Source organism: Euprymna scolopes, chromosome 1 (genome assembly GCF_053919585.1).
Source record: "Euprymna scolopes isolate OS-2025 chromosome 1, ASM5391958v1, whole genome shotgun sequence".
Lineage (NCBI taxonomy): Eukaryota > Metazoa > Mollusca > Cephalopoda > Sepiida > Sepiolidae > Euprymna > Euprymna scolopes.
Window position 1 is genome coordinate 200471542 of NC_136482.1, and position 16039 is coordinate 200487580.

A 16039-nucleotide genomic window follows, 5' to 3' on the forward strand; every position below is an offset into this window, starting at 1 on the left:
CTTTGTTTTCAGAGAAAGGGAGATGTAATGATATCGCTGCTCTTTCGTTTCAGTAACTTTTATATAGACTCTTTTGTTTCGGTTTCGTGATCTAACTTTTGTATGCACTCACACATGCGCATAGCAATCTTTTAATAAAGTGGGATGCCATTATACAGTTCCTTTCCTACCAACCAGACACATGTGTCCCAGGTCCTGGACATGACCTAAAACTATATCCAATGGTGAGGCCCCAGCTTGCAGGCTTTGGGGAGTGTGCAATCACCCTTTAATTGCCATTGCTCCCAGGTCCACTCTGACCTGGAGTGGTAGTACCTGTTAGGGTCCCAACTATGGGTTAAATAGAAACCGACTTGAAAAAAAAAAAAATATTAAAAAATCACTGGATTTGGCATTAAATGACCTGAAAAGGGTTGATATGCCGTAAAACAAAACCAACCAACATGTGTTCCAAGTTTCACTATTACACATCCATGCACAATACAGCATGACAAAAGAGAGAGGCAGGCACCATTTTAAATTTTCCAATACATCAGTAAACACTGTATGTTTTTCGAGGTGAATAAACATGTTACATCAAATAAAAACACTAAACACATATCCAGTTAGGTAGAAAAGTAACTTATCTTGCTTTTGATAACACTTATTTGTTATATATTTATTTTTTGACAACTTTTTCGAATCTATGTGTACAGTAATTGGATAGATTATTGTCCATTCAATTATAATCCGCTGAAAAAAATTGTAAAAGAAATGACGAAAAAAATATATTGGGAGGGGAGAGGGTACTGTTCGCACAGGTGAAGCAAAAAAAATCATATTTCACATTTTCGCCTTTTTTTTTTTTTTTTTTTTTTTTTAAAATAAAACACTATTTAATTTACCATTAAAAACTAATGTAATGGATAGCAGTGCACACGTTACATATTTGTTTTTCAACTATATTTTTTAAATTTGACCAAAAATAACGCCGGATTGCTTTAAAATTATATATCCTGATAACCGAATAGCTCTAGTTAAGCTAATTATGTTCTGATAATATGAGCTCCAACTAAATATGTAAGAACATTTTTTTATATATTCATATTTTCACTTTTGTTTAATTTTCATTCGTTCTGGAATAAAAAAACAAAACAGAAAAGTTTGTTTACAGTAAAGTAATAAATATCAGCGATAATAACTGCTGCTGCTACTTTTACAGATTTTTTCCAGGTATCATGATTTTAAATTGCTCAGTACCACAAAATAAAGCCGGTTACATTTTTATTTTTAACGGATAAATGTAGTAAAAATATTGATTCATTTAACAGTTGGTGTCCGAAGAAATTTTTTTTTCAAAATTTTGCAAACTCGTCATGTGGGAGTCTTTTTTTTAACACAACAAAAAATGAGTGGTCAAAAGAATTTCGGACAACCAAATCTATCAAAAGTGATATCTCTTCTTGTTAATTTCTAAATTTCATGACGAAATTCTTAAGAGAATCGCAATACAACCATTTACAAGTCCGGGGGTCGTTACAAAATCTGACCGAAAATGCTGTTTTATGATGTTAACATTTTTAGCACTTTATTTACTTCAAACTCTTAAAATATATAATGTACATTATTATTTATTAATTTATTTAAAAGTATATTCATTTTCGAAAAAACGGTGGTATTTTGAGGACTTAAGATGCCTTGGTTTTTAAAATATGACGATTTTAGCAGAACCCCTTGAAATCCATATTTATCGAAAGCGTTTTATCGTCCGTGTGTATTGCTACCTGAATACCCTTTATGTAAAATTTCAAATGTTTAGACCCAAAATTGGCTGACAGGTCAATTTTTTTAAAACTTTGACCCCAATTTCAACCCCTTAACATTTATTGTTTTGGGCTCATATCAAGTTAAAAAGTTTGATCGATGTCCAAGGAACCTACATCTAAAATTTCAAATGTTTAAACCCAAAATTGACGGAGGAGTTTGGTTGAGATTTCAAAGGTAAAATCGTTGAACTTTGACAGTCAAATCTCTGGTGGAAAACCGATTAAAAAGATTTTCCCAAATCTCAATACCCCTTATGTCAAATCTCGAGTCTGTAGACTGAAAATTGACAGAGTAGTTTGGTAGGGAAATGTACACATACGGACAGACACACAGACAATTTCACTTTTATATATAGATAGATAGATTAAAACCTAACATTTTACCTTTATATATTTATATATGCATGTATGTGTGTTAAAAGCACACAGATGTCTTAGCGTCATATCGTGCTTCTCCCAGACAAATCAATCCCATGTGCACGTTGTGACCACTGCCATGCAGACGAGGTTCTGATGAACGGTGAGTGTTCTGCGCCATATAACTGGACCTCCACTGCCTCATGGGCCAAGGTTCTTTTACCCAAAGGCTAAGGGTGAAGTAACCCTGACAGAAACCTCCAGAGGAGCTTAGGCCCCATCAGCCCCAGCATACATGACCCACCGGCGTGTGAAATATGCTCCGGTGCCCAGCAACCTAACTTCCAGTCATGGATCAAATGGCATGGTGGGTGGAGAGGGCTCCTGTAAGCCATGGTGAAGGCAACCTCTCTAGGAGAAGGAAAACTCTGATATAAAACCTGCGGCAACTGCTGCATCCAATGATGTTGACTTGCTCTTCTTTTTGGTTCAATGTGGCAGTTGTTTAGAGAATGGGATTGTCTCAGTGCAAAGTCTTTCCTCACTAAAAAAAGCTTCAAGCATTACTTGATATGCAATGGAATACACACATTGCAATAAGTGTGTATTTCGATAACAAAAAGGCTGGCTGTAGCCTGAAGTGTCAATGACAATAAAGGCTTTGGAACTTCCAGGGTCTGGCCTGGTAGGTGTTCAGGGCACCATAGCTTGGATCTGGTCATCATTGGATGTGCAGGACTATAGAAGGTTCATAGAAGTGACCGTCTGACATGTACTGCTAGTTGTGCTCATGTTTGCTTCATTTGAGCCAGAGATATATTAAGTAATGACAATGCTCGAGAACGAGTTGCTGCCATATATATATATATATATATATATATAGTATGTTATGAAAATATATATGGCAATTAAGCTACATAGAATATTTCAAGTTTTGTTCTCATGAGAATTCGTCAAGCTTATGTGAACTCACATGCTATTGAATTTTCTAGTTAGTCAATCAACTCAGTTGCCACAGCACCCATCCTAATCAGCTAATGGGCGGGCACTTACAGGACAAAAGCACAGTTGACCTCTGGTTTACCCCCTGTCTTTGTGTGTGTTTTATGGGAAGGGTAGATATCCTTTTGTTGTAGTAAGTTGACCTACTTTCAGCCTAGGTGTAGTTAGATATGTTATTTTATGTTTTAGTCTATATTTTGGATATTATGTTAGTTTGTATATAGACTTATTTATGAATATGTATGTTTATTTTATTTTTTTATTTTTTTCTATTGTTATTGTCAATTTCAAAATTATTTAGTATTGCTTTCCTAGAGTAAAGTTTATCCTATGCACACAGTTGTTCACTATTTCTCTCCTTCAGTTTAATAGATGTTGCGATTCTTTAAATTTTCCATTTTTTCATTGAGGCATAATCTACATGGATAGTCTAGGTCCCTACATGTGCTTGCTTGTCTTACTATTTTCCATTCGACTATCAGTGAACGTCTACTTTCTTTGAATTCTCAGTATTGGTTTACTAGTGCTGTCTTCATTCTGTGTTTTTTTGTTTTTGAACATACTTTTATGATCATAATACTTGATTTTGAAATTTAAGGAGGTCATACCTACATAATCTTTCTTGTTATTCGGGCTTTCTTTTGCAAATACAGACACTAGTGTTTTATCCTTTTGGGAATCATCAGCGCATGATTCAATGAAATTTTGAGCACATATTCAAAGAAATGTAGCCTGTATACAACTAACAAACTATTTCTTCACCAATCACTCGTCTAAATGTCAGGTCTGAAATTTTCAAGTGGTGCTTGTACCGCAGTAAATATTTACTTATGACTTGGACTTGTTGCAGATTTGATACAATGTGTGTGTGTGTGTGTGTGTGTGTGTGTGTGTGTGCATACATTTACAAAGTCTTTTACGTTAAAAAAAAAAAAAAAAACAATCAACATTTACTATAATTTTCTATCTTATTTATATTTAATCATTATTTATTATAATCTTTTATTCAACCTACAAATGTGTCAGATCACTTTGCCGGGCCCTGTATATTGAGAAAAGTAAGAATGTGTGCATGTGTGAGGACAATTCTCATACTTAACGAATTTTTTATCTACAGACTTTAAATTTGGTATATAGGGTATTCAGACATGTGGAAAAATTTTTAATCAGCTTTCATCCAGAAAAGAGCTGCTAAGGAGTCAAAATTGAAAACTTGATATTTGGAGATCATTGGATTTTTTTATCCGTTTGTCAACTGTTTCACGGATGCAGATGCATGAATCGTTCACATGACAGATTCCTTCTGTTAAGAATAAGTAAGTTTGAAAACACTTTTTAAAGATCTTGTGAAGCTGACTTTATGGTTATTGTACATGACTTACCGTCTTTGTTTTGGTTTAGATCTCAGCTCGAGTATTTTTTTTTTTTTACTTAGTGAAATGTTTACAAAAAGCATAATACTTGCATACACATGTCTCATTTTCTATATGAATTAAAATATAATATTTATGCGTATTTTATGACTGGGCAATGCCAAGCGGCCTGCTAGTAAGTAAACATATTGAAGAATTTTTACTTGGTGTGTGATTTTCATATGTGCCTTATACTATCCATCTGTCTATCCATCTGTCCTTTTCTCTTTCCTTCTCTCTTTCCCTTCTATCCAGTTTATTCGTCTTTAGCTGAGCACGCACACACACACCTCCTCTATATATAAGATTTCTAAAGAAAATGAGTCAGTATTTTCTTAGCAAATTGATACATAAAATGGCTACCCCCCCCCCCACAAAACCTGTCTGAGTTTGAATGAATGATTTTATTTTTCAATTTTTAGATATTATTCACGAAGGTACTTAATGTGCCTGGCAATGTTCTTAGATAGGTTTGGTGTCAGATTGTTTCTGATAAGTATTGATAAACGAAATAATCTGATGAAAGAATGAACAGACGATTTTGACCAAAGTTAACATTTTACACAGCCTAACATCACATATGCATTTTTGAGAAGTTTTATTACCACACAAGCAGAAAAGCCCAACATATAAAATCAGCAGTAGGTTCTTTGATAAGACAGGGGCACGTTGGAAATGAATGTTTACGCTTACGCTTAAAGCACAATAACATTTGACTTTTTTTTATTTTAAATTTAAATTCAAGCCATTATCAATGCACAACTAGTAATACCAGACATATAAAATCAACAGTAGGTTCTTTGTTATGACAGGGACGCATCCGAAATGAATGTTTCTGTTTAAAGCACAAATTAAGCATGATATTTGACTTTTGCATTTTAAACTTTAATACAAGCTATTATATATAATAAATAACTTGATAAAATCAACAGTAGGTTCTCTACAGTGCAATATAGAATATAATGTATTGTGGACAAAGTCACTGCAAGAGGCACGTAAAGCTTCGTCCACGTGCATCACGATGGTTCCCCAATTCGAGCAGGCAATCAATTGATTTGATTGAAAAAATGGGCAATTTTACCGATTTTGATTACAATAAAAATATGGAATTGTGAAACATTTGTTGATTATCATTCAATCCCAGGCAACGTCGAGTCACCCTGCAATTGATCCCCAATTAAAAGCAGGCAATCAATCGATTTGATTAAAAAATGGATGATTTCACCGATTTCGATGACAATCAAAATATGGATGTGCGAAACATTCATTGATTCGTTTGATCCCAAGCAATGCTGGGTACCTCAGCAAGTAGATAATAAATGAAGGCTTTCCACCAATCCCTAAATAATAAAAACTTAAAATAAAATCGCTGAAAAACTGACCACTTCCCCAGACAAATCCTGGCCCAGTTGTCCCCATAAGAATTAGTGATTTTTTTTTTTTTTTTTTTAGATATTATTCATAAAACCCCAATGTTTGGTACATTAACTTTTTCCATTTGTCACAAAAAGAAAAGAAGGCTTTTGCAGAGTTCACCTATAAACGAGCCACCATCAATCCCAAGATATAAAAAAATTTAAAAAAAAAAAAAAAAAAGAAAAAAGCATCTCCCCAACAGATAACCGGAATCTTTGCCACCAAACATACTTACAGATTATTGGAATATTAAACAAAATGTGTTGAAATTTCGCAGAAGAGAAATGTTTAAAACAAAATTTAAAAGATGCCAGCCACAAACTGTATCAAAAAAAAAAAAAAAAAGATGGAAGACATATTTGATGCACATCTTAATTTGAGAAAAATTAAAAATCGATGCTTATGTAGATTAGTGAGCTTTTAAACCAGCACATTTCAGGTGAAAACATTATTATGTACTTATGTGTTATGTTGAAATTACTATAAATTAAAAAAAAAATTACGAAAAATGATGGATTTATTTTTAACAAGAAATCATTACATTTTGTTTTGACAAGCTTCTGGGTTTGACCTTTATTCTTGATCTGAAATGGAGCACATACATCAAATCTGTTGCCAAGGTTGCTGGAAAAATGGTGGGATTATTCTACAAATCCAGTAGATATCTCACTACTGTGTCAGAAACTTCTTGAAAAATATTGAATAATTCAACCCCTGTCTTTCCAAGCTTATAACTACTCGAAAAATTCTGATACACCTATCTCACTACTGATGCAATTCTCCACTTGTATAAGAGCTAAGTATGTCCAAGGATGAGTACTGTTGCCACATCTGGGCAGATGCTGCTAGAAGCACTTATGCTGCTTTGATAGAGTTCAAAATAGACTTTGTAGTCTAGTGGGGGATGCTCTTTTCTTTTCCCTGCAACCTCTTTCCCACAGAAGAGATGTTGCGAGCCTGTCTCTGCTTTATCGTTATTTTCATCTGAGCTCCAATCTATGGTACTCCCTCGCCAAACTTTCCCGAAAAACACTCATCTAACTGAAACCACTATCAATAATTTCCCTCACTCTTTATCTGTACCTAAACCTAAACATAGATTCCATGAATAAAGCTTCTTTCTTAGAACTGCACACCTGTGGAACTATCTTTTCCTGCTTTCCAGCTGACTATAATATAGTCATCTTCAAGTCCAACGTAAACAAATTCTTGATGAGCCATTAAGTAATCCAATTTACTAAATTTCCACTGCTAACAATTACTACAATATTGTCCGATTAACTACTGTATATTCATTAACCATTATCCTCGAGTGGCCTCCAGGCTTTGATAAGTGATGACTATTTGTTAAAAAAAAAAAAAAGAAAGTTCCATTTAAAAATGGCACATTCTTAATTTAAGTCATTTGAAATAAAGGGAGATAAGTCAGCTTGTCATACTGAATTGGTTTCACAACTGTTCCATATTAAATCATACAAAAAAACTCAATAATTCAATTTATTCTGAAAGTCAAAGTTGCGTTTTCTGTGATAGAAGTATTGCTTAAATTTTAAAATAAATACATATAAAATACGTTTGAAAGCCAAATTACAATGCAATATTAGGAAAATAAACAAATATTTGTTGAAAATTAATATTTAAGAGATAGTTTTCATATAAACGTATTTTATAGGTTTTTTTTATTTTAAAATTCAAACACCACTTCAATCACAGAAAACTCAACTTTCATCTTCATATCACGTGCACAAAGCATTTCAAAATAACACCACAGATGAACAACACACAGATTCTTTACTAATAGTTTTTTCTTCAATTTAACATCAAGAAAAAAAAAAGAAAAAAAATGAATAAAATTTTGAGGATGAAGTCTATCCCCGAAATATTCATTTTAAACAAATATTGGTTTATTTTCATAACACCGCATTGTAATTTGGCTTATAAATAAATGCATTTCATTTTTTGCAATTATTTTTACATTATTTTTTAATGGATCATTTTTTGTAATTGTTGGAATTTATACTAATTTTAACATGACAAGTAAGTACGTAATAATGCTTTTACTTGAAATGCATTGGTTTAAAAGATCATTAATCAATACAAGCACTGAAAAACCTTAGTTTCAAGAAATTATAGATAAATTATGACAACACAATTTTTTTAAATATCCTAAACAAGAACTTATTCAAGGGAGATAACTTTGATAAACTTTTAACCATTCTACTCTTATCTTTAACCTAAGAAATCGTTAAGAGGTAGCTGCCCCACCCCACCCCCGCCCTGCAAGCACGCATGCACGCACACACATTCAATTGCGTTTGATCCTGCAAAAATTATTCATTCCTTACCTTGCAAATATACGAAGAAAAAACAAAGCTTCCTGTTCTGTTTTTAACTCAAAAAGTTGAAGCTTTACAAAGATGGAAGTGGTACGAGGTGCCTTCAATAAGTTTCCAGATTTTTTTGTATGGACACTTTTATTGATAGTACACACCTGAAACTTTAGAGCCTTTCGAAATAATATCCTCCAGCACTTGTTATATTGTTCCAACAACTTCTTGAAAATCCCATGAAAGTCCTCTTGCAGGAGTGTGTTAATGATCCTTGTCACAGCCTCTTTCATCTCCTCAATTGTCTCATAATGACAGTCTCTAAGGTTTTCCTTGAGCTTAGGAAATAACAAAAAGTCACAGGAAGCAAGGTCTGAACTATACGGAGTATGAGGAACTTACTTGGTCAAATAGTCTGTGATATTTTCTGCGCATACTTGGGACAAACTGTCTGGAAACTTATTAAAGTCACCTCGTACGTATCCAAAACAACGGCAGAAAACATTAAATAATACTCAACCAAGCTCTAACCTCTGTCTCATCACCACAATGTTGCATTCTTGCGCTTGTTTTACAAGTATTTTAATGGAATGTGCTTTAATGAACTCGTTACACCTGTGCTTCCTCGACTACATACTCCAAAAAGCATCAAGCAGCAAAATTCTACCCTTCCACCTTTTCATGTCCCTAGATGCTGAAAATCTTTCTACTCTAAAAGTTTCTTCCCACAGACTGCTAGAATTCGGAATTCTCTCCCTGTTTCCTCCTTGCCTAACTGTACTAAAATGCAGAAGTTTAAATATAATATGAACAAACATCTTGCTGTTCAACTCTCCACACAGCCCCTGTTAAATATATATAGAGACACTAAGCGCCTTTTAATTTGAACGTGTAACTTGAAGCTTATATTTAAAACTTTAACATTACAGACAAAAAAATAATGGATTAACCTTGAAACTGGCAAGAAAACCCTGAAATGCAACATGGTTTCAGTTGCACACACGTAATGTAATACACACACACACACACACACACACACACACACACACACACACACACACACACACACATACACGCATGCATGCACACATACATATCTACATAGACATTTTAAGGCGAAGGTTAAAAAAAATAGAATTTTTGTCTTTTCTTACCTTATTGATTTGAATATGTCTTTCTTTGCTGACAATTTCTTCGATTACTTCTCCATCTCCTTTGATCAGTCTGTCGAATAGAAACAACATTTCGATGCAAAAAGTGAAATGAAAAACTTTTTAAACATATTAAAACAAGTAACGCCTGCTAAATTATTATCAAATCAGTATGACCGCATTAAAAAAATGTCCAAGTCTGTATCTGTAATAATTGTGGGACTGAAGTCGACATGTTGCATGCAGGTGGTGAAAGGGGAATTCAACGGCGTCACAAGTATTCATGATTATTCAATTCTTTCTCTTTGATAGGCTTATAACTTAAGTCGTCGATGGGCAAAAATCACCTTCACTCCTGATCTGAAATGGAATACCTGCATCAAATCTGTTGCCAAGATTGCTGGAAAAATGGTTGGATCATTCTACCACTCCAGTAGGTATCTGACTGCTGATGCAATCCTCTATCTGTATAAGAGCCAGGTACGTCCTAAAATGAAGTGCTGTTGTCACGTATGGGCAGGAGCTGTTCAGCACACCCTATTCAACCATGAAAAGTTCAAAACCAGCTTTAAAACTGTTCTCTTCCCTGCAACCTCTTTCCCATAAAAGAGATGTTGTGAGTCCATCTCTGCTCTATCATTTTCATAGCAAGTGCTCGACTGAACTCCAATCTATGGTTCCCTTTTGCCAAACTTTCACAAAAAAGCACAACCACTATGTACAATTTTCCCCACTCTCTAACTGTACCTAAATCTAAATACAGATTCCATGAACAAAGCTTCTTTCCCAAAATTCCTATGGAATGCTTTTCCATTGGCTTGCTTCCCAGTTGAATACAACATGGTAGAACTAGAACTATTATGACAGAATTGAAAAAAAAAAAAAAAAAAAAAAAACATGTACACATCCAAAATAATGGCAGAAAACCTTAGAAAATTCTCAACCAAGCTCTAACCTTTATTTCATCTTGACAACGTTGCATTCCTGTTCTACAAATACTTTAATGGAATGTACTCTGATGAACTCGTTGCACTTGTGCCCCATCGACTACATATTCCAGATTTACTGAACAAGCATCAAAATTCCACCATTTCACTGTTGAGATCCCTGGATGCTGAAAAACTTTCTACTCTAAAAGTTTATTCCTTTGGATTGCTAAACTGAGGAATTCTCTTCCTGTTTCCTGCTTATCTAACTGCACTGACATGCAGAAGTTTAAATGTAATGTAAGACATCTCACTGCTCAACTTCCCTAAGTTTCCTGTTGGATATGATCCCAAATAATAGCATATTACAACCAAGTGTCAATATGTCTTGTTTGGAGAAAAAAAAAAAATTGAGAAATTATTAATACAGAAATACTATTTCAGGCATAGTTGAATGTCATAGGACTGAAAGATAGTGCACAAATTGACGATTACGTGTTGTGAAGCAAACATTAAAGACTAGGCGTTGTGAAGCAAACATTAAAGACTAGGCGTTGTGAGGCAGAAATTGAAGACTAGGCATTGTGAGGCAGAAATTGAAGACTAGGCATTGTGAGGCAGAAATTGAAGACTAGGCATTGTGAGGCAGAAATTGAAGACTAGGCATTGTGAGGCAGAAATTGAAGACTAGGCGTTGTGAGGCAGAAATTGAAGACTAGGCGTTGTGAGGCAGAAATTGAAGACTAGGCATTGTGAGGCAGAAATTGAAGACTAGGCATTGTGAGGCAGAAATTGAAGACTAGGCGTTGTGAGGCAGAAATTGAAGACTAGGCGTTGTGAGGCAGAAATTGAAGACTAGGCGTTGTGAGGCAGAAATTGAAGACTAGGCGTTGTGAGGCAGAAATTGAAGACTAGGCGTTGTGAGGCAGAAATTGAAGACTAGGCGTTGTGAGGGAAAGATTGAAGATAAGTGTTGTGAGGAAGAAAGTGAGAATTAGGTATTGTGAGGCAGAAATTTATGATTAGGTGTTGTGAAGCAGAAAGTGATAATTGGTTATTGTGAAGCAGAAATTGAAGATTAGGTGTTTTCAGGAAGAAATTGAAGATTAGGTGTTGTGAAGAAAAAGATTGAAGTAATGCTAATAAATGCCGTTTGTTTAAACAAAGTAAAAAATCAAGTCGGACTTATTTTTGTTTGCTTTTTCCTTTTCGATGTTACCAGATGGTATGGGGGTCCAACAGAGATTTGAACTGTAACGATTTATTGAAAAAAATCAATTCAGATAATTTTATTATGTAGTAGAGCTGACATCTATTCAATGTAATCGTCTTCAGCCTCAATCACTGCCTTGATACGGTTCTGGAACTGAGAACATGCTTTTTCCACAAGTATCAGCTGGGCTTGGCGAACACTCGGCAGTCACGTTGGCTTTAGTGTTGTGGAAGGTTGTGTTGGTGATGTTCTCGACATATGATCAAACGAAGTAGTTCAGCAGATTCAGGTCAGGGAAGAAGGGGGGGGGTCAATGAGACAAGGGTACAAAGTTGTAGCACTTCTGAAGCCAAGCCTGGGTTTCTTTGGACTTGTGGGCTGGCGCCGAGTCCTGCTGCCACCCTCAGGGTTTACCGGTGATCATATGACTGCACCAGGAGATCATCACACTCTTCAGCACATCCAGGTATTGGTGTTGACTTTCAAGCTAACTTCGAAGATGTGAGGTGGCATGATGTGGCCCTCACTTGAAACCACACCAAAGACCATAATCGTGGCTGGAAACTTTGTTTTCATCACCCTAGGCACGTTCCTGTTATTTGTGGCAATCCAGAATAATAAAAATTATCCTCTTCTCAAAAACTGTAAAAACATATTTAATCTTACTTACCTCATTCTACCCGTGTCTGGGTCATAAACACGACGGACTACACTCTGCTGTTTATCCCATTCTTCCTTTGTCATTGGTTTCAGAACACGAGGACTTGGCCCAGGAACAGCATCTAAGAAAAAAATATAAAAGAATTTATCAGCTAAATTGATTGGTTTCATTTCTTATTTAACATAGTAACAATTGTTTCGGAAACTTCTTGGTCTTTCTTCCTCATTAAATCTTTCTACAACTTCATATATTTGATCCATTGTTTGGTGTAACTTTAGTGTGTTTTTGAAAAATGCATTTCAGAGAAAAACATTATTATGTACTTAAGTGTCGGGTTGAAATTAGTATAAATTTTAAAAAATTATGAAAAATGATCCAGTAGGAAAATAATTATAAGTAAAAACAGAATTTTCGAAGTTGCAATTTTAATGTAAATTAACCCTTTAGAAAATCAAAAACGGGGGAGGGGGGCTGCATTCTATCGTTTCAGTTTCGTGTTGCAGAATCCAATGACACCATCTTTCAGATCAGGTATTTTGCTTTTTATCGATGTACTACATGTTTTTTTTTTTATGAAAATCAGCTCTAACACATCTTCTAGTTGACCATTTTTTGGGGGGAATTTTTAGAATTTATTCTCATTTCAACATGACACTTGAGTATATAATAATGTTTTTGCCTGAAATGCCTTTGTTTGAAAATACACAATTAGGTCGAACGACACACTATAGTTTCACCCATTGTTATTTCTGCTTCTGATAAAATTGATTCTCTTTTGCCGCAAACATCACAACTATTCTCTTGCTCTACACATCCACTATTAGATCATATATTCAAACACGGTTGTATTTGTGAATATATGATTAAGTGGCAGATTTAGTCATTTAGAACTGCTTTAAAGCTTCGCCGCTTACTCATTTTTTTACTAAATTTCACACAATTATTACAGTTTATAGATCACCTTCTCAGCTATATTGTGAAAAAAAAAAATTCAATTTTCGTTCAGTAAAACAAAAGTTATGATGAATTTAATGGTGTTCAAAATCATTAAAAAAATAAACGTAAGGAGGTGAGCGACGTTTTTTGTGACTGATTTCCATAGCAACCACGTCACTTTACTGCTCTCACAGAAAGTAACAAGTGAAACAGAATGAAAGAAGAAAGGGAGATAACTGGGGGGGATTTTATTGAAAGCAGACGAGTGCTGTACATTGTTATTACATATGTGTATGTTCTGTTTATGGGGGCAAAAAATAAGACTGAAATCAAACAAAGAACAAGTGGATTTAATGGAAGACTGGAAAAATCATGAATTACAATAGAAAAATGCGAGCATGAAAAATGATATGGTTAAGCTTAAACATGGAATAGTAAAGGAGTAGTTGTTAAAACTGGAAAAGAAAAGGACAAGATATTCTAGTAAAAAATATAATAAATTTATAACTTAAAATATTGCAGCATTAAGACTTTTTTAAAAATTCAATTTAACATTATATAATGAATTCTTAATCCTGCAATATATTAAGTTATAGATTTATTATATTTTTTACTATTGTAATATGGAATATTGTCGTTAGAATTCGTGAATCTTCGTCTCATTTAAGAATTCTGGATAAAGTGCAGATGCATATCCATACAGAATGAAACGATAAAATTGTCACCCTAGAAAAGACGACATGATTCCATTTCCATTTGATGAAAACCAGTTTTCTTTTTCTGTCGCAGACCATCTACTAGTTGGCCTTCAGTTCTGTAGTTTGATGTAATTTGCATATTAGTGAGGCTACACACTGGAATGAGGCAATATAAGGCCGGCAGTCAAGATGTCAGGAGTCGAGTTCTGGAGAACCGGACTGAACAGATCAGAACTGAGAATGGTCAGATGTTGACGAGAATTCACTTTTTTTAATTAGAAGCTATTTCAGCTTGAAAAATAAAGTCTGTGACTGAAATCTGTGACTGAAAGGAAATTTTAAAGCCTCGAAGAATGAAAAGATTAAACGAGTCACATTGAGATTTGAAAGCTAAAGATTAAACGAGTCGCGTCTAGATTTAAAAGCCTTGAGGAAGGGAAAGATTAAATCATGTCAAACTGGGAAAATTGAAAGTGTTGAAAATGAGAATATTAAATGGCATGAGTTGAATTTTAAAAAATTGAAAACGTTGAATTTTAAAAAAATGAAAGCATTGAAAAATGGAAAGATTAAAATGATTTGCGTCAAACTTTAAAAATTTAGTGTTGAAAAAGGGAAAAGTTAAATGAGTTGTTGTCAGAGAGATAAAGATACGATGATGATAAAATGAGTCAGACATTTTTTGTCTTTTTATTTTTTTGTTTGGTCTTCCCGGTGGAATTCGTTAGATTTTCTTTTTTAATTATTGTTGTGAAATGAACATGTTGGAATACGATTTGGTTAAATAGTGGAGCCACATTCGAAAGTCAACGTGAAAATTTGTCATGCTATGGATAATTTAAAATACATGCACATTTATTTAAACACTTAACCAGTAGTTATTTTATGAAAGTACAATTCGAGTCAGAATTTTTTTTTTGTTTTTGAAAAAAAGTCGGCACTTTTAAAAGAACTTAAAATGCAATCCCATCAACTTGTATGTATTAAAAAATTGTCATTTTTAAACAATGTATTTAAAATGATATTCGGTTATATTTGCTGAAAAGAAAAAACAAGTTGTCACTTTTAAACGAAAAAGTTATTTTAATGAAAGTACAATTCAAATCGGATTTTTTGTTTGTTTGTTTTTGAAATTTTTAAATGAAAAATTTAAAATGCAATTTGGTTGCATTTGCTGAAAAAAAAATCTTTGCTTTTAAACAAGGAAGTTAAAAGGAGATTGGGTTGGAATTTCTCGAAAAAGTTGTCGCTTTAAAATGAATTTTTAAAATGTAATTCAGTTGGGTTTTTTTTCTGAAAAAGTCCTCATAATTGAATGAGGAACTGGAAATGCAATTACCGTGCTAGAAAACTACTTACGCCTGACAGTATCCTATACCTCTATAAGGCAACCATTCGCCCATGTATGGAGTACTGTTGTCACATCTGGGCTGGTGCATCTGCTTCTTGTCTCTCGCTCCTGGACAGGGTTCAAAAGAGAGTCGCCAACCTGATAGGTCCTGAACTGTCATCTAGGCTTCAGCCTCTGTCCCATCGATGAGATGTTGCATCCCTCTGCCTGTTCTACAAATACTTCAATGGTGAATGCTCTGACGAACTGCAAACACTTGTACCTCCCCGACAAACCCGACAAGCTACTAAGTCTCATCCCTTTACAGTAGAGATCCCTAGGTGCAAGAAAGCCTTTTACTCCAATAGTTTCTTCCCCAGAACTGCGGGTCTTTGGAACTCCCTTCCGGGATTCTGCTTTCCCAACTGCACTGATATGCAGAAGTTCAAGTGTAATGTTAACAAACATCTTTCTACTCATCTTCCTTCATAATGACCCTGCTAATTAAGTCCCTGATAGTAGCCCCCTGCTTCAAAGTGGCACTGTGCCTTGTTTGGAGTGAAAATTGAATAAAAAAAAAAAAAAAAAAAAGAGTCGTCGCCACTCTTAAGTGAGGGCTAGCTGTGTGCTTAGCCGATTATCGTGGGCTAGTAGAAAGACTAGCAGCGTTTTAAGTTTATGAGCTGATCTTTAAGGATCAGAGGGAATGTAGTTTGATGTAATTTGCATATTAATGAGGCTACACACTGGAATGAGGGAATATAAATCGAGTTCTGGAAAACCGGACTGAACGGGTCAAAGCTGA

At 34.5% G+C, this 16039-nt stretch overlaps 2 protein-coding genes across 3 annotated transcripts in view; one reads left to right on the forward strand and one right to left on the reverse strand.

Moving 5' to 3' along the window:
* Positions 1–10983, forward strand: part of LOC145279679 (uncharacterized) — a 115974-nt gene extending 104991 nt beyond the window's left edge. The window contains exon 2 of the mRNA XM_080130955.1: positions 9783–10983. Coding sequence (XP_079987081.1) covers positions 9783–10076 — 294 coding nt within the window. The 3' untranslated portion in view covers positions 10077–10983. The remainder of the gene's footprint in view (positions 1–9782) is intronic.
* LOC145279669 (uncharacterized) overlaps positions 1–16039 on the reverse strand; it is a 49279-nt gene that overhangs the window by 8687 nt on the left and 24553 nt on the right. The window contains exons 3-5 of one of the 2 annotated variants that reach the window (XM_080130941.1): positions 12280–12391; positions 9474–9543; positions 6233–6313 (exon numbers count right to left, since the gene is read on the reverse strand). In XM_080130941.1, coding sequence (XP_079987067.1) covers positions 6293–6313; positions 9474–9543; positions 12280–12391 — 203 coding nt within the window. In that variant the 3' untranslated portion in view covers positions 6233–6292. Of the gene's footprint in view, positions 1–6232; positions 6314–9473; positions 9544–12279; positions 12392–16039 lie in introns of those variants that run through there. The other variant, XM_080130933.1, reaches the window with a different exon arrangement.